The sequence below is a fragment of the Megalobrama amblycephala genome, linkage group LG12 (assembly GCF_018812025.1).
Source record: "Megalobrama amblycephala isolate DHTTF-2021 linkage group LG12, ASM1881202v1, whole genome shotgun sequence".
In the NCBI taxonomy this organism is placed as follows: Eukaryota; Metazoa; Chordata; class Actinopteri; order Cypriniformes; family Xenocyprididae; genus Megalobrama; species Megalobrama amblycephala.
Window position 1 is genome coordinate 22,145,823 of NC_063055.1, and position 22,032 is coordinate 22,167,854.

A 22,032-nucleotide genomic window follows, 5' to 3' on the forward strand; every position below is an offset into this window, starting at 1 on the left:
GAAAAGAGATCACATTTTCCTCGTCCGGCTCCCTCAGAAACACAGGAGGCCTGGCCAGTTCACCAGCTGCCGATTTCCTCCACCTAACACTCCAGTGGGCATTCCCCGGTGGTCCTAGCCGACCCTAAGCCCAAGCCGCCCAAGAAGAAGTCCACCACGAGGCCCAGCCGGCCTAAGAGAGTGGCCGCTGCCTCACCAGAGCCTCCAGCAAAGCCTGTCGCCGAGTAGCCCAAGCTTCCAGTGAAGCCTGCCTCCAAGCCTGAACCGCCGCTCCTAGCGGTGCCTACTCCAGTGCCCTTGGGGCTTTTAATAGAATATGAGGGGATGTCCTGGACTCCTTCTCCAGACCCCTCTCTAGCTGCCCACGAGTCCGCTCCAGCCACGGCCCCTGACCCGCCCTGGAGACCTCCGTTCCCATCTGCACCTCTCCCTGTACCTGCGTGAAGGTCTCCAGGGCGCCAAACCCCCCTCCCCGGTTGTTCCATCTACGGCGCGAGGCCGCGCCTACCGGGAGGGGGAGGTAATGTCACAGTTTCCTTCGTTCATGGACTCCATTTCCCATCATCCTCCTTGTGTCATCACCTGCACACACTTCCTCGTCATCTCCCCATCACTCATCTGCACACCCTTTATAATGGACTCACTCCCTGCACTCCCTTGTCTGTTCTTAATGTTAGTTTGATGTGTTTGGTTGTTCCTTTCTCCTACGTTTAATAAAATACCGTTTTGATGAAGTCCGTTGACGCTTCATCTCTTCCACAACCAATACTGTAACAAATACATCAATACCCCCAGTTTCTGTTAATAAAAACAAGCAACTTTGTCAGAATTACAGCGGAAATATTGAAAATATCTTATATATCCAATAACGGATTGAATTTTGAATACTGTCTTGGACAACAGGGGACCTACGGGTCAAGAAGGTTGAGAATCACTGATATAATATATCTAAATTGATTAAAAAAAAAAAAAAAAAAAAAAAATCAAGGACATTTTAATTACAAATGATTGATGACCGCAGTATTGAGGATAGCAATTTATTAAAAAAGAAAGCCTTTGACAATGCATATTAATATAAAAATTGATTGAAAATATGAATTGTGCAAATCTGAATTTTACTGATTTAAACTTTTACAGTATCAATTTAAAAAGTCTAGAGGGACAAGCTCAAAATATCAAAATTTCAGGGAATTTTGGCACTTTTTAAAAATAGGAAAAAGTAAGAGATACCATAACATCCATAATTAACCATTTAAAGTAGTGTATTTTCATTCAAAATTACAGGAGACAGAAAAGTTCCCTTAACTGAAGAATCATCCATTTGTTTAGAAATAACTTCACTGTTTCAAGTGGGCTAAAGTAAGACAAATATGAAGCTTCTTTAGATAACTGAAGTGCTGCACTCCAAGTCTGGACATTTACTACTGGTCTAAATATATGTACGATTATGCACAATTTTATTGCGTGTCGTATTACAGAAAGGGACTGTGTTATGGATCGAAATTTAATGTCAGATTGCTTCATTCTTACACATTAATTGAGCCACTGAGAACTGTGTAACATCCTATAAATAACTCGGAATGGTCCCAGTCTGTTCAGTGGCATCTGTTGCTGCAGTGATTCACTTTTTTTCCCCAACACCAGGGGGCAGTGTCTCCTCAGTAATAAAGGCAGGCTACAGCATCTTCCTCGCCATAAAGAATGAGTGTGTTCTGATGTAGTGATGGCAGTTTGTACTAATGCCAGTCCAGCGGCTGCAAATGAATGATAATGAATACAGGACACAAAGGTTTAGGAGAATTTGCCTCATTGATTGGCTGATCTGTATTGCGTGGCGGTCTCTCTCTAGCCTGATTGTCTGCAGTCAGGAGTCAGCGCACATTTAGCCCCAGAGGAGGAGACTAGCGAGCTTCCAAGAGCCCATATTCACATCCAAACTGCAGCTGCTGCAAACACTTATCCAAGCAGCCACACACGCAATGAAAATGTTCAGTATTCACAGTAACACACTATGCTATCGAAAATCCTGTTCAACATTTATTCAAAAAGCTACTCTTCATTTTTATACCCATATCCCTGTCTCATAACAATATAATACAGGAGTAAAAAAAATGTCCCATTGCACTCAACAGATGGAGAATGACCCATCCACATTCTGCTATGGACACAGCTCACAAGACTCACAACAAGGTGGGCCAATGTTGAGAGATTTGCTTTATAGATCACTTTTTAAACGTGCCAACAACATTTAGCTATGCAACACCGCCCACATATGTTGCATCAGAGGATTCAGGGTGTAATAGCTGAGACCTGAAACCACAATGAGGACAATTCAAGAGAACAGCACATGGGAGCTCTGATCCAGTGCCTTTACAATGCCAAATACTGTGACTGAATAAACAAAGATGTAATCAATGTCCCACGGATACTTACAGGGAACTGATGAAATGAAAGAATTAGTTCACTCAAAAACAAACATTGTTATTATTGTTATTATTTTCTCCCTCAAGACATAGTACTAAAAAAACTAAAACTACAACCAATGCAGTATATTCCAGGTCTCGAGTATCCACACAATGACTTTATGTTGCCAATATTCACAAAATAATCATGTTATGCAAATATATTTTGTGAAGAAAAAAAAATCATTATACGTAAACCTCAAGGAACAATAAAAGATTAAAAAAAGTACATCATGACTGCTTTAAAAGGAAAGATGCAGGTGGTATGTTATTTTAGTATTATTTAAATACTATTGCATTTATTAATATTTTTAATTAGTTTTTATTTTTATATTTTATTTTAGCTTTCATTTTACTTTTAGTATTTTTTGTGATTTAAGTACTTCAACTTCAACTTCAACTTATTTTCAGTTAGATGCCAAGGTCACATTTTTTATTTTATTTTATTTTGGCATTTTTTCAATTACCCTAAACCTTCTAGTGAGGTTAGATAAATGATCCCCCATCATGGTGACAGATATGTACATTTAGCTATTTTAACATTGGTGCATATTCCATTTTATGTTTTCATTTTCCATGGTATTAAAACTACTGTGATGAATGAGTTCTGAGATGAAATGGCTTGGTCTTCAGTAACACAGCTATTCCTTTAAGACCTCATTCCCACTGGAGGTCACCACAGAACAACTCCCATCACAGACATATGGAACGGCCTACCCTTGAAAAATTAGTCTGTGACATTTATGAGTGTTGCCATGATGGATGTGTCAACACTTGGTGGGTCAACATGCCGTGCGCTGCTTCAGGCCTGAGATAATAGGTTACATCTGACCACACTGATGGGATGGCAAGGAAGAGGCAAGCATGAATTTGAAAGAATGCCTTATGTAACCATTCTTAAGGCTCTATTCTATTCTATTCTATTCTATTCTATTCTATTCTATTCTATTCTATTCTATTCTATATATCAGTACAATAGCCACTTGACCGATTTCAGTCTCTCTATGCAGACCCCATACACAGTATATACAAAAGAAATATTCTGCAATATTTCCAGGTGACTAAATTGATCATGTGCTCACATGATCTGTACAGCTGGTAAGACGTTCTTGCAGAAAGAATATTCTGGGTTCAGAACAAGTTAAGCTGAGATTGACAGCAATTGTGTCAATGCTGATTAGGTGAGGAGGAGGCAAGCATGAATTTCAAAGAACGCATTGTGTAACCATTCTTCAGAGTCAGTTCTATTCTATTCTATTCTATTCTATTCTATTCTATTCTATTCTATTCTATTCTATTCTATTCTTTCTGTGCCACTTTTCAACCCAAGTCTAAAACAAGCGTCAACCTTCAAGGACTCATTAGAAAGCCTGTTTCTGACCTTGTAGTTTTCTAGCAGCTGGTACTGGGCAAATGAACAGTCTTGGTGCTTAATGAATTAACACCCTGGCGTTTTTAACAAATGAGGAGTGGTGTGATCCACAGGAATTAACACCAGGCACTTTTCCTGTGAAAATCAACTGTCCAGTTTTACCCTTGAGGATACGCCACATGTTTGTCTTCAGAAGTCTCAGGAGAGACATGACAGTAGACATCTCAGAGGGGACTAGATTTTACCTTGTTTGTTGAGAAGATAAGCCCACTGATGGCCATATGCTGAAAGAAAGTTTTTTTGTTTTTTTAGCCTGCACACTTTTGCTAAACTTCTCTAAAAAAGTTTTTGTCTTGGATATTTTCCTCAAGCACTTTAAATGTTTTTTTTTTTTTTTTTTTTTAAAGAAAACCAAGAAAACTCATGAAAACAAATGCCTAGTTCTGTCATGAAACTCTAGATGGCACAGGCTGATAGGTCCTTAATGCAAGCTGATGATATTTACAGCATTAACTACTTGGCACAAGCTGATTGGTTCATGTCACATCTGCAGCCAATAAGCTTGCTGCTCAACATTTAAATGGCTGGTTATCATTCACTATAGCAGTTGCAGCGTGCTTTCAGAGTTCGTCTAAAACCATCCACCTTCCCCAGCTCCACCTGTATAGATCTGCTATGGGTACTTGATATGTCTTACATACTCACAGCAGCGTATTGGTGTATGTATCGGCAGTAGCAAGTTCCTGTACTTGCTCTGTAGTAGCAGCAGCAGCAGCGTAGCAGATCTATTCCACCAAGACCAAATACATTAACATCGTCGTATCCATTACCAAGCTAAAAGCTTCTGAGAGCAGTCATGGTAGAAATCATTGATGAGCACATTGATGTGTTTTCTATTGAATCATGAAGTTTGGGCTTGCCATTTTTTATTTAAATAGCCAAAAAAGTGGCTTTGAAACAATATTTCTTTTGAAAAGCATTTTACAAATAATTTGAATTACTAATAAATATTTGAAATAATACTTTTTTTCCCCCACATAATATTTTTATACTTTCTTTTGGCTTTAGTCCAAAGGCAACACAAAGGGCAGGACACAAAATTAAAATGTTGATTTCATGAGGTCTCAAAAATTTGCCTTTTTACTACTTAAAGGATTAGTTCACTTTTAAATTAAAATTTCCTGATAATTTACTCACCCCCATGTCATCCAAGGTGTATCTTCATTTGAAAAGATATTAATGTTTTGGATGAAAACATTCCAGGATTTTTCTCCATATTGTGGACTTTAATGGAGCCCAAACGGTTGAAGGTCAAAATTTGTTTCATTGCAGCTTCAAAGCGTTCTACACGATCCCAAACGAATAATAAGGGTCTTATCTAGAGAAACTATCACTCATTTTCTAAAAAAAATAAATAAAACGTTAAACATTTTAACTATAAATGCTCATCGTGAACTAGCTCTCTTCTTCTTATTCTCTATTAGAATTCCAGCAGTGTAGACACTGCTAAGTGTATTACTGCCCTCCACAGGTCAAACTTTGAACTAAATTGTCATATACAATATGCTAGTGCAAGTATATAACAATTAGTTCAAACTTTGACCTGTGGAGGGCAGTAATACACTGCTGGAATTCTAATAGAGAAGAAGAAGAAAGCTAGTTCACGATGAGCATTTATAGTTAAAACGTATATAATTTTAAGTTTTTTTTTTTTTAGAAAATGAGCGATGGTTTCTTTAGATAAGACCCTTATTTCTCATCTGGGATCGTGTAGAACGATTTGAAGCTGCACTGAAACTGTAATTTTGACCTTAAACCGTTTGGAGGCCATTGAAGTCCACTATATGGAGAAAAATCCTGGAATGTTTTCATCAAAAACATTAATTTCTTTTCATCTGAAGAGAGAAGGACATGGACATCTTGGAAGACATGGGGGTGACTAAATTATCAGGAAATTTTAATTTGAAAGTGAACTAATCCTTTAAAAACTCAAACCTGCTGCTTTCCCTTCAGGGCTCTTAAAGAGAAACGGCGGCTTCATAACAGCAAACATTTTATTTGTTCTTTATTCCCTCTCCTCCCAAAATGGAGTGATAAATTCAGTGAAAGGTGAGTGAGGACAAAGAGAGGGAGATAAGCAGAGTGCGTGCTGAACAAGTTGTGCTCGACTGACAGGCCAGGGCAAAATGCAGGGAACAAATTTACCTGCACCGCTCGGTCACTATCACTGACCAGCCACTGTCAAGGGAGTTCAGCTGGCTGTGAACCATGTTCAATATCGGGGGCTAAACACAAACACTTGGCCCTGTTAACAGCACAAGTCCAGATCAACCTGATTCTCCATGACAACTGGGTGATCTGGCAACTGCAACGAGCTTTCATTTAAGACCCCAGTATGACACTGAGCTTGAATCTTTGTCTTTCACTGCACCTGGTTGCGGTAGCACTTCAAACTCATTTTTCTGTTCTTTGGGGATAATGCGGGTGGGGATTTGCGGTTCTCTCCTCAGGTCTGTCTGTCATGTAGTTTCCTTGCTTGCCTCTCGGGCCCTGTGCGCTGAATCGAGTGTGGATTGCTGGAGCTGTTGCTATGGCAACCAGCTGCGGCAGAAATGATCACGTTATTAGATGTCTCTGTCTGCGGGGAGAAAAACTACTTGATAAGAGCTGGGAAACACGCGATGAGAAAAGAAACAAAAAAGACAAAGGCAAGCAGTTTTTTTGTCTTGGAAATACAGATGGAATTTCTTCTCAGCTTATCAATATGAATCAGAACATCTGAAGGATGTTAGACATCTCAAAAGATTGTGAAAGACACTTCAGAATAATCAGAATAATAGCCACTTGTTCAATTTCAGTCTCTCTATGCAGACCCGCATATATATATATATATATATATATATATATATATATACACAGTGGGTACGGAAAGTATTCAGACCCCCTTAAATTTTTCACTCTTTGTTATATTGCAGCCATTTGCTAAAATCATTTAAGTTAATTTTTATTTCCTCATTAATGTACACACAGCACCCCATATTGACAGAAAAACACAGAATTGTTGACATTTTTGCAGATTTATTAAAAAAGAAAAACTGAAATATCACATGGTCCTAAGTATTCAGACCCTTTGCTGTGACACTCATATATTTAACTCAGGTGCTGTCCATTTCTTCTGATCATCATTGAGATGGTTCTACACCTTCATTCGAGTCCAGCTGTGTTTGATTATACTGATTGGACTTGATTAGGAAAGCCACACACCTGTCTATATAAGACCTTACAGCTCACAGTGCATGTCAGAGCAAATGAGAATCATGAGGTCAAAGGAACTGCCTGAATAACTCAGAGACAGAATTGTGGCAAGGCACAGATCTGGCCAAGGTTACAAAAAAAATTCTGCTGCACTTAAGGTTCCTAAGAGCACAGTGGCCTTAAATAATCCTTAAATAGAAGACGTTTGGGACGACCAGAACCCTTCCTAGAGCTGGCCGTCCGGCCAAACTGAGCTATCGGGGGAGAAGAGCCTTGGTGAGAGAGGTAAAGAAGAACCCAAAGATCACTGTGGCTGAGCTCCAGAGATGCAGTCGGGAGATGGGAGAAAGTTGTAGAAAGTCAACCATCACTGCAGCCCTCCACCAGTCGGGGCTTTATGGCAGAGTGGCCCAACGGAAGCCTCTTGTCAGTGCAAGACACATGAAAGCCCGGATGGAGTTTGCTAAAAAACACCTGAAGGACTCCAAGATGGAGAGAAATAAGATTCTCTGGTCTGATGAGACCAAGATAGAACTTTTTGGCCTTAATTCTAAGCGGTATGTGTGGAGAAAACCAGGCACTGCTCATCACCTGTCCAATACAGTCCCAACAGTGAAGCATGGTGGTGGCAGCATCATGCTGTGGGGGTGTTTTTCAGCTGCAGGAACAGGAGGACTGGTTGCAATCGAGGGAAAGATGAATGCGGCCAAGTGTAGGGATATCCTGGACGAAAACCTTCTCCAGAGTGCTCAGGACCTCAGACTGGGCCGAAGGTTTACCTTCCAACAAGACAATGACCCTAAGCACACAGCTAAGATAACGAAGGAGTGGCTTCACAACAACTCCATGACTGTTCTTGAATGGCCCAGCCAGGGCCCTGACTTAAACCCAATTGAGCATCTCTGGAGAGACCTAAAAATGGCTGTCCACCAACGTTTACCATCCAACCTGACAGAACTGGAGAGGATCTGCAAGGAGGAATGGCAGAGGATCCCCAAATCCAGGTGTGAAAAACTTGTTGCATCTTTCCCAAAAAGACTCATGGCTGTATTAGATCAAAAGGGTGCTTCTACTAAATACTGAGCAAAGGGTCTGAATACTTAGGACCATGTGATATTTCAGTTTTTCTTTTTTAATAAATCTGCAAAATTGTCAACAATTCTGTGATTTTCTGTCAATATGGGGTGCTGTGTGTACATTAATGAGGAAAAAAAATGAACTTAAATAATTTTAGCAAATGGCAGCAATATAAAGAATGAAAAATTTAAGGGGGTCTGAATACTTTCCGTACCCACTGTATATATATACAGCTATAGAAAAAATTAAGAGACCACTTAACATTGATTTCTGAACTTGAAGTGGTCTCTTAATTTTTTCCATAGCTGTATATATATATATATATATATATATATATATATATATATATATATATATATATATATATATATATATATATATATAGTTGATCATGTGAGCCCCTTTGTATAACTGGTCAGATGTTCTTGCAGATAGAATATTTTGCAATCAGTGCAAGTTAAGCTCAGATTGACAGCATCTGTGTCAATGCTGAGAACCACAACAATTAGTTTCCATGATGCAATGCTCAATGTTTCAATAGTACAGCCATAAGACAATATGAAATGTTAAAATGTCAGTATGCACCCACTCCTGTGCCTGATTTTCATGTGTTATAGACAGTTACGGAAACAGTATGTTTCAGCGTTTGTGGGGAAAATGTCAAATGGTGACAGAAAATGTAAAAATTGGAGTGAGAGACCACCCAGCCAACACAGCTGGGGGGCCCAGATGGGTGTCACCTGGGCTGTCTAACTGGGGCCCAGCCAGTTTTGTCCAGTTTCCATGGAGGCCCCACATAGGTTAGCCCAGATGAAATGAACACTGCTCAATGTGCACACTACAGGCTGTTAAATGTAACACAGAAACATGCTGGAGTTCATGAGATGATAGGGTGATAACGAGCAGAATCACAGAAGGACAGAGGAACAGCAAGAACTACAACTTCAACCACAGTCTTCAATGAAATCAACTGAAGACAAAAGACATTAAATCTCTCAAGATCTGATTAAACATCTCCACAAACAGCATTACCAACTTCACTTATTACTAACCAGACTGACTTCATTTCTGACATACATCTACAGAAGTTGTTATTGAGAATTACCAGAGGTTTAGATGTTGATGATTTGTTGAAAATAAGTTTGGTTTGATGTCACCGTGATCAAGGTCATTGCTTACTTCACTTAGGCAGTTTTAGTGTTAGTGTTTCTCGGCTGCTCTAGCTGTTTGTTATGGCAAGAAAGGAAATAGAAAATGTGTTTAGCTGTTTATCAGCTTTATTCATTGATCTAATGTTTGAACTTTATATGAAAAAGATATAAACTTTGTGCTGGATCTTTTCTAGAATAACAAAACAGTTGAATAAATCAGATCAAAAAAAAAATAAATCTGAAAAATACAACGTACACTCCAACACCTGCAAGATTTATTCACACACATACATCAAGAATCAGTGTATGAATCTCAACAATGGTGACATGCTTCATGCCGCAATGCATTCTGGTTCCCTTATACAAAACTCATCCATGGCTCTCAGATGCATTGTGGCATAAAGCATGTCACCATTGTTGAGATTCATACACTGATTCTTGATGTCTGTGTGCAAGTAAATCTTGCAGGAGGTTTGAAGTGTTTAGTGAACAATGTGTTTTTCAAGTTTTCTGATTAAAACGGTTTTATTGTTGTAATTCTAGAAGAGACCCAACACAAAGTTAATCACATTTTGCTCATAAAAAGCTCAGTAATTAGATCAGTTAACTAAGCCACTAAATGCTGATTACATTCTTCTCATCTAGCAGCTGACCACATTTTCTCTTGCCTTTCTCACCATAACAAACAGCTAGAGCAGCCAGAGAAACACTAACACTAAAACAGTCAAGAGTCAAACTGCCTAAGTGAAGTAAGCACTGACCTCAATCACGGTGACATCAAACCAAACTTATTTTCAATAAATCATCAACATCTAAACCTCTGGTAATTCTCAATAACTGTAGATGTATGTCAGAAATGAAGTCAGTCTGGTTAGTAATAAGTGAAGCTGGTAATGCTGTTTGTGGAGATGTTTAATCAGACCTTGAGAGATTTAATGTCTTTTATCTTCAGTTGATTTCATCAAAGGCTGTGGCTGAAGTTGTAGTTCTTGTTGTTCCTCTGTCCTTCTGTGATTCTGCTCGTTATCACCTTATTATCTCATTAACTCCAGCATGTTTCTGTGTTACATTTAACAGCCTGTAATGTGCACACTGAGCAGTGTTCATTTCATCTGGGCTAACCCATATGGGGCCTCCATGGAAACTGTGGACAAAACTGGCTGGGCCCCAGTTAAACAGCCCATACATCTGGGCCCCACCAGCTGTGTTGGCTGGGTATTTCATTCTTACCTTTAGAGCCCGAAAAGTAAATAAAAAAAACTTAATTGTACAGTCAGCAATATATTATATGAGAACGTGAAACGCTAGGATGTGGTTTCCAAACTCTGTCCTGGAGGGCCACTGTCCTGCAGAATTTAGCTCCAACTTGCCTCAACACACCTGCCTGGAAGTTTCGAGGATTGTGCCCGAAATCTCCCCCATGAATAGTACCCTTAAATAGGGCACTATTTGAAGGGACAGCCTTTTGCAGTGGTGTCCGAAACCATAGTGGACATTATCGATTGCACTCATTCAATCCCATAATGCACCACAATAAAGAGTGTACAACTGATGTGGCTAGAGAATACCCAATACACTGTGAGGGTCGTGCCAAATGAATTCCCGCATCTCCCCAGAGGATGGTGCTCGCAGCTGAATCCTCCATCCATCCATTTTTCAAACTGCTGGTCCAATGTGGGTACAGCGTAATATCATGCAGGTATACATTTCTTTTTAATTGATTAGTAAATTGTTTAATTAAGGCTTATACATGCTAGTTTCCATTACAGGGTTCAAAATAAATAATTTCATCAATATAAATCATTTCATCAGGTGTAATTGGGGATGGAGCTAAAGTCTGAACGACAGTGGGCCTCAAGAAGCAGGACTGGACACCCCTGAGCGAGAGCCTTTATGAAACTTACAGCGTGCGGCAATTGTCCAATTAGTGACACTGACACCATGAATATTCAAATACGAACATTACAGGATTAGTTTACTTTAACATGAAAATGACCCCATGATTTACTCACCCTCAAGCCATCCTAGGTGTATATGACTTTCTTCTTTCAGACAAACACAATCAGAGTTATATTAATAATCAAGCCTTATTATGGCAGTGCACGGAAACCACCTATTTGAAGCTCAAAAAAAAGTGCATCCATCCATCATAAACATACTCCAAGTGGCTCTGGGGGGTTAATAAAGGCCTTCTGAAGTGAAACGATGTGAAAAAACAAACAAACAAACAAACAAACAAAAAAAAATCGCATCATGGATGGATGCACTTTTTTTGAGCTTCAGACAGGTGATTTCAGTGCACTGCCATTATAAAGCTTGATTATTAATATAACTCTGATTGTATTCATCTGAAAAAAGAAAGTCAGTTGAGCATACCTGGTACAGAACTCAGAACATTCCTTTAAGCTTAGAGAAAATTCACTTCAATTAGTCGATAATTAGGATAATTATTATTATTTTTTAAAGAGTATAGGATATGGAATGTGTTCAATTCTTCTGGCTCTGTTTATGTTGAAGTGCTCATGATGTAGAAATCTGCAGTGTTAACACTGCATTTATTTACCAAGCTCAGCGCTTTCAATGGCAGAAGTGTAGTGCAGCTCTGTTCTAACAATTTCTATCAGCTGGACAATGAGTCCAAAATGTCATGTGTTCCCAGCACCATTTGTTAAGGGACTGACTGTATAAACAGGCGACATGTGGCCATAACCAGGCTGACATGGGTATCTGCCCTGAGGAGTATAAGCAAGCTCACATCTGTCCTGGAAATTGACTGGCACTGTGGGCTGCAAAATGTCAGGTATAAGTGGTGATCACTCTAGAGTGTGCCATTTTAATAGGGTAATTGGTCTTCACTCTTGGTCTTCACTCCTCTAATAACCCTGCTGATGAAAACAACAAGATGCAACTAGATTTATACAGTTTATGAAGGAAATGCGAGTGGTGGTTGCCTGCACAAAATGCACTGCCATGATGCGAGGGTGCAAGGCACTGATACCATGCCATTGTTATGTGGTTGCTAAGATATTCTGGGGCCAGTTACATAAACATAGCTGCTAAATTATGACCAGTCTTGAAAAAAAATTATGACCAACTTGTAAATAGTTTATGCAACTGGCCACTGATCTTTAGAGTGGTCTTTAGCATGTTGCTACGCCATTGCTAGGGTATCCTGGGTGGTTGCTATGGAATTACGAGATGGTATGCTAACTGGTCCAAATCAAAACAGCCTCTGTCTCACTCTCTCACTCTCAAATCTCTATGATTTTCTGGTCCTCTGAAATGGCTCAGGTTTGTCATTCAATTCAAGTCTGTGGGAATTTTTTCCCAGTGGCATGTTTAGGTTATTGGGGGCCCTAAGCAAATCTCCTGGAGGGGGCCCCAGTATAAGTGTGTTATATTATTTATTATAATAATATAATTTATTACAAGCAACACAAGATTTTAACAGCTAATGACATTTACAGCTAGAGAGACTGGACTGATTTTCTACTGTTTATTGTCAATCTCCAGCTAACTCATCTAGATTTAGCCTTAGGTGTTATATGAATATGGTCCCTGGAGCACAGGTTTTATCATCTGGCAATTTTCAATGCACATTTACACAAGAGTGCAAGTTGCAACTATTATTAACATTAATGGAAAGATGAGGCTTATCAATATGTCACAATATCACCCTGTTTGGACTCTGTTTTGCACCATTTCCTGCCAGTCTGTCATCATAGTTATGCATTTGGATTCACAAGCTTGCATCGAGTCAATATCAGTTACTTTGGATATACTGTATATCAGGTAGGCAACATGGCAAATTTTCTAAAGAAAAAACAAAACAAAAACTAGTGCTGTATAATAGCCTACACATGGGAATCAGTTGGTACATTAATATTGAAGGTTAAATGAACCAATTTGTATTCAAACTTAAATTACACTTCGGTAATAATTTTTTCATAATAAGGTTATAATAGGGCTACTAACTTTAAAATTATTTCTACTCTAATTCTTTTTTTTTGTTTTAAATATAAACATTTAAATGGTGGCTGTCATCTTGACGGATTTATTCAAACATGCATTATAGGCTATTGAAGAACATTAAAAATTATAATTAATATGTAATATGTTGCATATATTCAGCTAAATGCTCCTCTTTATAGTTAATTTTTCTAGCTGACTAACGAGTTTATGGTCATGATAAATATGTTTGTTCTGAGGTAAATGTGACGTTACGTTTGTTTGTTTACAAGCTGTTAACATCTTTCCACGGTTGAAACACTGATTGAACGATTACATGAGACATGATATGGATGTCAGTAAGTTGTTCTGTATCCTTTAACATACCTTTAGGTGTTCATTCATGGTTATTTCGCACTGTAACTGGTATTAAAGCGGAGGAGAGGATCAGTTCACGTGTGCGTCAGGCTGCTGCTTCTCTTGAACTGAGGCACTGCGATCTGTCGCGTCACATTAAAGAGTGCCAGATCCGTATTCTCGTGCTTTTTTAAGTAGATATACAGAAATCCTTGACCTTTCCTGGTGGATATAAGGCATATACCTGCGTATCACGTAGACTACACCACTGGGGGGAAATTGCGGGGGCCCCCCAGGCCTGCGGGCCTCACGCAATTGCGTGCTTTGCGTGGTGGGTAAACACACTACTGTTTTTTCCATCCATTTGATCAATTAAAATGGTTCAAATCTCTAAACCTATGTATGAGGAATAGTTATAGTGATTCTTACATTAGCATTAGGATGATCATATGACTAACTATCAGAACACATTGGATGGTGAACAAAGACACACACTATAACATGCCATCTGTTTAACCATCTAAAGATGCAATCATATACAAAAGAGAGCACTGTTCTGACTCAATGCTAAGCCTTCAATCAAAACACCTAAAATACCTCGCTCCGTTGCTCTTTATTTCACACTCTTTCCCTCTTTTTCTTTCACATGCCTCCAGTGTGACCTAGCACACCAATCAATAATGTGTAATTTAGATCTCAACCTAAGAAATAATGATTTTGAAACTGCCTATACATGCTAGATTATAAACCACATGTACTCAATAAACAATAAATCCCCTGATATTTTAGGATCGGTAGCAGATTACATCGATCTACACATTTACACATCTGAGAACTGGTGCTTTTTAAGAGGACTGGGGGAAACACAAATGTCATTTATCAATGACAAATATATTCTTCCTAAAAGCTGCTTCTCAAAATACCTCTTTTTTAAATTTTAAATTCTGTCAGTCATGTATATTACCTTTAAAGGGGGACTCAGTAATATTTCAAAAACACTGTTTGGAAGTTAGTCGGGCCGATACCAACAACAAACCTCTAACCGATCAGCATTAGGGGGCGTATGACGGTCGAGGAGAGAGAACGAGCAAGAGGGAGATTTAAAAATAATAAGAAAAAAAACCCTGCAGAATGAGAAATTGGACACAATACAAAAAAACTCAAAAGAATGTCACTGGAATGTAGGTTTATGCCTGGGCAAGCGCTTTAGGACCCACGTTTATATTAGAAAAGCTTTCCAGCACTGGAGAAAGCTAAGTGGGAAGGCCTGAAAACAGACGCAGAGGCTGATGTGGACGCGAGTGGATGTCTGTTTATCATAGCTGATGCACAACAAAATGCTTCACGAAAAATAAAGCGCAGTTGATGAACGAATGACAAGGAAGCACAAAAAAATGAACGTACAGTACACAAGTAAATACAAAGTGTTTGTTGTTAGTCACCAACAGCACAGCAGCTCCAGACAATCAAAACAGTGTTACTCACATGAGAAGTTGAATCAAAGCAGCCTCCATATCTGTTTTCAGGCCTTCCCGCTTAGCTCTCTTCAGCGCTGGAAAGCTTTTCTTATATAAACGCAGGTCCTAAAGCGCTTGCCCAGTCATAAACCTTCATTCCAGTGATATTCTTTTGAGCTCTTTTGTATTGTGTCCCATCTCTCGTTCTGCAGTTTTTTTATTATTTTCAAATCTCCCTCTTGCTCCTCGACCGTCATACATCCCCTAATGCTGATTGGTTAGACGTTTGTTGTTGGTGTCGGTCCGACTAACTTCCAAACAGTGTTTTTGAAATTCTACTGAGTCCCCCTTTAATCCAATACAACTAACACTCCTGCTAGATTCCCACTCCTTGGCTAAACCTAAAATGCTGTGTTTGCCTCTTGGTCAATTAATTTTGCTCTTTTAATTAAATCTAAGGTTCAGGGATCTGCTATAGACTCCAAATGCCGCACAGATTCAATGGGGCTTAATGGGACGACGTCTACAGAATTCCACATATATATCCATGTAGATTAAAGCAGATTGCATTAAAGGTGCTAAAGAGGATGTTTTGTTTTATACATTTTTGCAATATTACTTGAAACTGTCTTTACTAACTGATAAAAGACTTTTTATTAGGTGCACTGAAAGTAATAATATTAATATACATCATCTGTGCACGAGGTAGGGCCTTAAAAACACCAGCCAATCGTTTACGCGATCATCGCGTAAACGATTGGCCCTCTGGCTTGTCAATCACTGCCGCGACGTTCCTTGTGAGAGACGTGCACGGCTGCACTCTCCATTAACTTTCCACACTCCACAGGCGCCGCATGCAATGTTTTAGTCAGGAGACAGGAATAACAAGTGCAGATTATGAGTTACCTGCGGTGAGTCCGACATAATGAATCCACTAACACGACACAGCGAATGCCGGTGGTAAACACTCGTGTTCCAATACTCGTGCACGAGTTTTGGGAGGCGTTCCTTTGAAATGAGCTGTGAAGGAGGGGGGCTGTTCTTACGCATGTGCTCATTTCAAAAACTCAGTAACAGTCTTTGGATTCTCAGTTGACGAAAAAATCCTCTCTACCACCTTTAAATGTGTCATTTTTACTTATTAAAACATCAAAATGGGTTACACTTTATTTTGAGAGTCCACTTTAGACATTACTAACTTTGCAACTGTAACTTTGCAACTACATGTTAACAAACTCTCATCAGAGTATTAGTAGACCTTTAGGTTAGGGTTAGTGGAATAAGTTGATGTGCACTTGCAAAGTATACAGATTATGTGTATATATTGTCACAGTTTGTAAGAAATTTCATGTGAATCTGTACTTTCAGTGCACTTTCCAGACAAAAACGCATGCATTTAGTCCCATTGAAACAACAGATGGAAGATTGTGATTTGTGACTTGGAATGGTAAGAGCTCTTCAAAATCCACAGGATTTTTTCAGAGAACCACTGTCTATAGGACAATGTAAGTGATTATTGGTGCACTTTAACTATGCATATTCTTTTTATACCTTACTTATCATTTTATAGAGTTAAATCAAGTTTTCTACTCTTTCTCTTCTCTCTGTGGGCTACTTTACTCATGCACTATGGCAGCTGTGTTCAGCTACTGCACTAGCATGCTCTCTCTTTAGACTCCTGGTGATGATAAATGTAGATAATGTATTGACTTTTACACCAACAATGGGGCCATCCCTCCATGCTATCATATTTTTCTCAGTCTGTCACAATACTGGTATTTCAATATAGCAATTTTACTCAGAGTGAGCGATTTAACTCCGCTTGGATCTCTATTCAGCTCCGCGTATTGAAGCAGCGGAGCGGAAAACATGTTCCTGCCATTAAGAATCGTATGTTGATACGTTTGATCTCCATTGGTGCTGTATTTACTGCATAATATACTTCCTCTTAGGTGGGGCAAAAGAGTTTGTCTTTTCACCTGAAGAATTGAGCTCTATGACTGGCTAAAGTCTTTTATAAAACTCTCATATAATTTTGCTGTGCAATTTCCTCGCCATTGTTTCAGGAACCACAGGAAAACATTTTAAATGGCTCGATTAAAATTAGAGTTGATGGCTATCCAAGACCACATTATTGAAAAATGAAATACGCATGTCAATTAATAGCCTGTTTATGTTAATAAGGACCTCCCACCTCAAGTGGATTTCAGGCAACACACTGCTAAGCACATAGACAAAAAAGAAATAAAAAGAAATTGTGAGGCCAATTTTCCAACATCAGAGAAGGAGGAACAGAGAAGTTTTATAATAATAATAATATTACAATCACGGAATAGTTTTAGCATGCTATTGAATATGGCAGTGTTAATGTATTTGGTCTTAGCAGACTAGGCCTGCTATGCTGCTGCTGTTGACTATTGCTGCCGCTGCAGAGCAAGTATGGACTTGCTACTGCTAATAGATACATAGACTAGCTGCTGTGAGCACGTAAGATATGCTGCTGCTGCATAAATAGACATACATAAATCCTGTAGCAGATCTAGGCAGGTGGAGCTGGGGGAGGTGGGGGGTTTCAGAGGAACTCTGATAGCTTGCTGCAGGACTAGCCTACAGCAAACACTGAATCAGACTATTTAAATGTTGAGTAAGCAATCTCATTGGCTGCAGGATCAGCAGAGGCCAATCAGCTTGTGCCATGCGATAAAGATGAGATTGCTTGCAGATTGCACGTAAAGGACTTTAACAGGGAAGACTGCAAATGGTTGTAACACTTTTTGCATAGACATTTGCTTTTTGTGCTATTTATCTCAAACTTTGATGTAAGTTTCCTACATTTGTTCTGGTACAAATCAGAGTTTTTTTGTTTTTACATTTAGATTAAAGTTTTAAATGTTACAATGAATCAAACAAGAGAATCAGATCTGTGATTTAATATCCATTACCCTGACCATATTCTACCTCAAAACAGTTTCTGTACTGTCATTTTTACACAGAGACATACAAGTTGTACTGTTACTGAGGGTGGCACTCATGTATAAAAGTGATTTCATCCCTGTACCTACTTTGTAAGTGGTTAAACTGACTGTGCTACAATTCACGGTGTTACAACCATTCCCGCTCTCCCCTCTTTGAAAAATTGATTTTAAATTACAAACTCAGATTTTAAATGTCAATTTTAAATTGAATTTTCACTTCTCATATAACAGCAGGACCCCATAGACGAACAGCTACATATGGATAATAAGAATCATCATACAGTACCTCTGAGAGAAGATGTCCCTGTAGGGACTGCCATGCTGCATCGCGATGCCGTAGCCCCTGTCAGCCACATTGTTGCTCACAGTGTAGAGCGAACAGTCCTCATCGTTAATGGCCACATACTCCAGCACAGCTGCATCCCACACAAATGCAAAACGTCCGTACTTCACCTAAGAGGGTGAGAAAAAAGACACACATATGTACACAAAAGAACAGAAGAGTTAAGAGAGATGCAATGGAAATCACGTTCAAAGAAAAACAGAGAGGCACATGAGGACGAATTCAAAACCAAATCAGGTAGGAACCAACTGTCCATAAATAATGCAACCAGGTGCTGAACATTTATCAAAAGTGGCTAGTCCACATAAAGCACCATTGCTGAAAAACAATCAAGCTTTAATTAAATCCCAGCAGGACCTTGCTACTCTTTTTACCATTGATTGTTTATTAAGTATGGCTGAGAAGCGGCGCACAAGGAGGTTTTACATCTTCAAACTTAGTTTGCAGGGTCGCTGTTTCTAAATTTTACTTCCAAGATAAGCTCAGCAGAAAAGACCCGTGGTATAATATAGCAACGTGATTTCATGAGAATACGTGTGTATTTTTTACGTAAAGTGTTGTTCTACCACACGTACATTTACTTACGTTTTCATACACACAAAAACGTACAACATTGACGTATTTATAGCACTAAAATGTTAAAATACTTATGTATTAACAGCAATAAAACGTAAATCATGTAACATAGAGTGTAAATGTATATGAATTCCCATGTATTAATATCAAAATCGTGGTATTGTTTTAAATCTGTTGTATGTATTCATTTGTCATATCAATCCATGTTTTTGTTGCATTTTTTAAATATAGTTTACTCATCTACCTAATATGTAATAAAATTTCTGACATGATATTTCATTTGTTTGCTGTGCGACACAGAAGGCGTTTTCTTCTATGCAGCGCCTGACAATACAACCAAAAGATACACCAAAGCACAACATAAATTCACAAATCACATCCATTTTATTTGTTTGCTGTAGTCCATATCTTTAGAATCCATATGTTTGTAAGGAACAGACCAAAATTCAGCACTTCATCCAGCGATCTTCATCTTCATTCTCAGCAGCAGTGTCCGTCACAGTCAAAGCCCGCGCTCGTAATGATTTAAATTTGAAAGTTGCGCCCTCGAGAACCTTTAGGACATGGTTTACAGCACTGATATTGAACGCTCACTGGTTCTTACCTGTTTTGTCACAGATTGCAACATGCCGTGTTTCAGTGGATTGACATTCAAAATGATTGCGTGTCTTCTCGGAGAGAAGCCGGATTCATCATATTTTCATGTATTAATAAGTTAAATTGATTCTGCTCTGTACCCTATAAACTATTACCACCAGAGAGGACGGTTTCTGCAACTACTCATCATTTGGACTACTTTTGGTACCACTTTTGACATTTTCGCAATAAATTAATTATTGTGCTCACACTTGTTTGTCTGTTATTCTTTTATTTATAACAGTATAGATTTAAGAAATGGTTAGGGGTAGGTTTAGGGGTAGGATTAGCGGCTCAAAATATAATTTTAATGTTATATTTTTACTAAAATTGTCATTTTCCTAAACATTTCTGTCCATTATGTTTTATTCTTTTAACATTCTGTATAAAATGAGTATGTTTAAGTTCGGGGTGGGGTTTAGGGTAGGGATGTCCAGATCCGATCACGTGATCGGAAATCGGGCCCGATCACGTGGTTTCAGACTCGATCGGAATCGGACGTTACCTCCCGATCAGGACTCGGATATATATGTATTAGGGGTGCAACGGTTCTCGGTAAAAAATCGAACCCTACGGTTCTCCACTTACGGTTCGGTACGCACTTGCACCGCGGTCCATCTCGAATGACGACGCATCTATTGGTTAATATGGTTTGTTTTAAAATAGCAATGTGGAAAACAGACAGAGTTCAGATAATGTATGTTTCAGTCGATGGATTCGCAAAACGTTACAACAACGATAATCAGAAAGCGTGGACAAAACAGTTACTCTTTGTAAACTGTTAACTGCGAGTGCCGTCTGCTCTAATGTCCAGTCATTTACGCCGTCATCGCCGTTGATAGCACGAGCGCAGGTGAGACCTGAACAGCACACGTTGCTATCTGTGTTTAAACTAACTCATTTAAGCCTTGCTGATTTAAACCTTCAAGAACAAGACGCGAAAGAGAACTCGCGCGCGCTGTGAGAAGATTTGTGTGCGCTCATCCGAAGCGCGCACACGCTTATTTGCGTCAACGCGCAAATACTGAGTTCTCTTTCAAGTCTTGCGCTTCAGCGGACAAATTCATACAAAAATTATGTCAACATGCCCGTCTTAGCGAGTATCCTAGCAAACATAGTCGGTTATGTCTTAAGTGAAGGTATATTAGTCGAGAAAGACATCACATGTGTAACAGTAGGCTATATGTACTGGATCGTGCATGTCTTATAGGGAAAAAAAATATTCCTGCTGCATGTTTTTAATGTTAAATAAAACAACAAATAACAAAGAAATCACTCACTGCTCTTGACTGAATAGTTTTTGTAACTTCAATAATGATTAATCTTTATTTATTTTATACAGTAAAGATAATATGCAGTGATATTTTATATTTGATTATCCATTTTCTGTACGTGAAAACTACTGTTAGATACCTGAAAAACCTGAAAAGCACTGTTCCTGGATCTGTTTTTTCGCTCTTCTTTATTCTTTTTTATGTATTATAGAAGTATCGGATCGGGACTCGGTATCGGTAGATACTCAAAATCAAATGACTCGGACTCAGACTCGAGGGCAAAAAAAACGTGATCGGGACATCCCTAGTTTAGGGATACGTTTATCTACAAAACAATAAAATGGAAATTATACTTATAACTTTATTGCACGTTTTAGCACCTTTCTAAATGTACAAAAATGTACGTTTTGTGTCTTTGAAAGTTACGTATTAATACCTAAGTATTAACAATGCGACCAGGCTGAATATAGACGTCTAAATACTCACAATCTCTGCTCTTTTCCAAGTCTCCAGACATTATTCTTCAGCTCTATGAAAGAATTCTAAAAAAGGCCTATGTTTATTCAATAGCTACTGACAAAAGGGTTATTCATTTCCGATACTGAAGATGCTATCCTTGAATAAGTCAAGAGAAAGATGGCTTCTATCCTCTGAGAGAACATTTCAAGGTTACGAAAGTCTTGGGTGAAAAAAAAAAAAAAAAAAAAAAAATAAAAATCAATCTGCTTTTGATGAAAACCAGAGAGCTTTCTTTTTCAATTCAAGTCTATCTGCAGTTCAACATCCAAGGATATATTTTGAAGCGACCTCATGCTAAGATACGGTTAACTATTGATGTAAAATATGTACACACATTTGCGTGGGGTTTTTGGTGGTAGACAAGTCTGGATTTTTAGGCAGAAACATTTTAATAGCCTTCTCATGAAATTTTCAGGCATTTCAAAACAGTCTGCACCAGGACAGAGCTAGATCAGAGAGACTGCCTTCAGAGAAAATCGCTATTAAATGAGTAAACATCTTATTTACTCAAAACGGCTTACCAGACATAGCGTGTAACTACAGGTCAGTCTGCTAAGCACTAAAATGGGCTGCAAGTGGCTCCTGGCTTCAGAAAACACTGAGAATATTCTCACATCGAGAGCTTATTTA

At 38.7% G+C, this 22,032-nt stretch overlaps 1 protein-coding gene across 11 annotated transcripts in view; it reads right to left on the minus strand.

Moving 5' to 3' along the window:
• grid2 (glutamate receptor, ionotropic, delta 2) overlaps window positions 1–22,032 on the minus strand; it is a 519,954-nt gene that overhangs the window by 26,661 nt on the left and 471,261 nt on the right. For all 11 annotated transcript variants that reach the window (XR_007187436.1, XR_007187438.1, XR_007187437.1 and 8 more), the window contains one exon: window positions 18,341–18,507. Coding sequence is in view for 8 of the 11 variants with exons in the window: in XM_048209694.1 (XP_048065651.1) it covers window positions 18,341–18,507 (167 nt within the window). In the remaining 3 variants the exon portion in view is untranslated. The remainder of the gene's footprint in view (window positions 1–18,340; window positions 18,508–22,032) is intronic.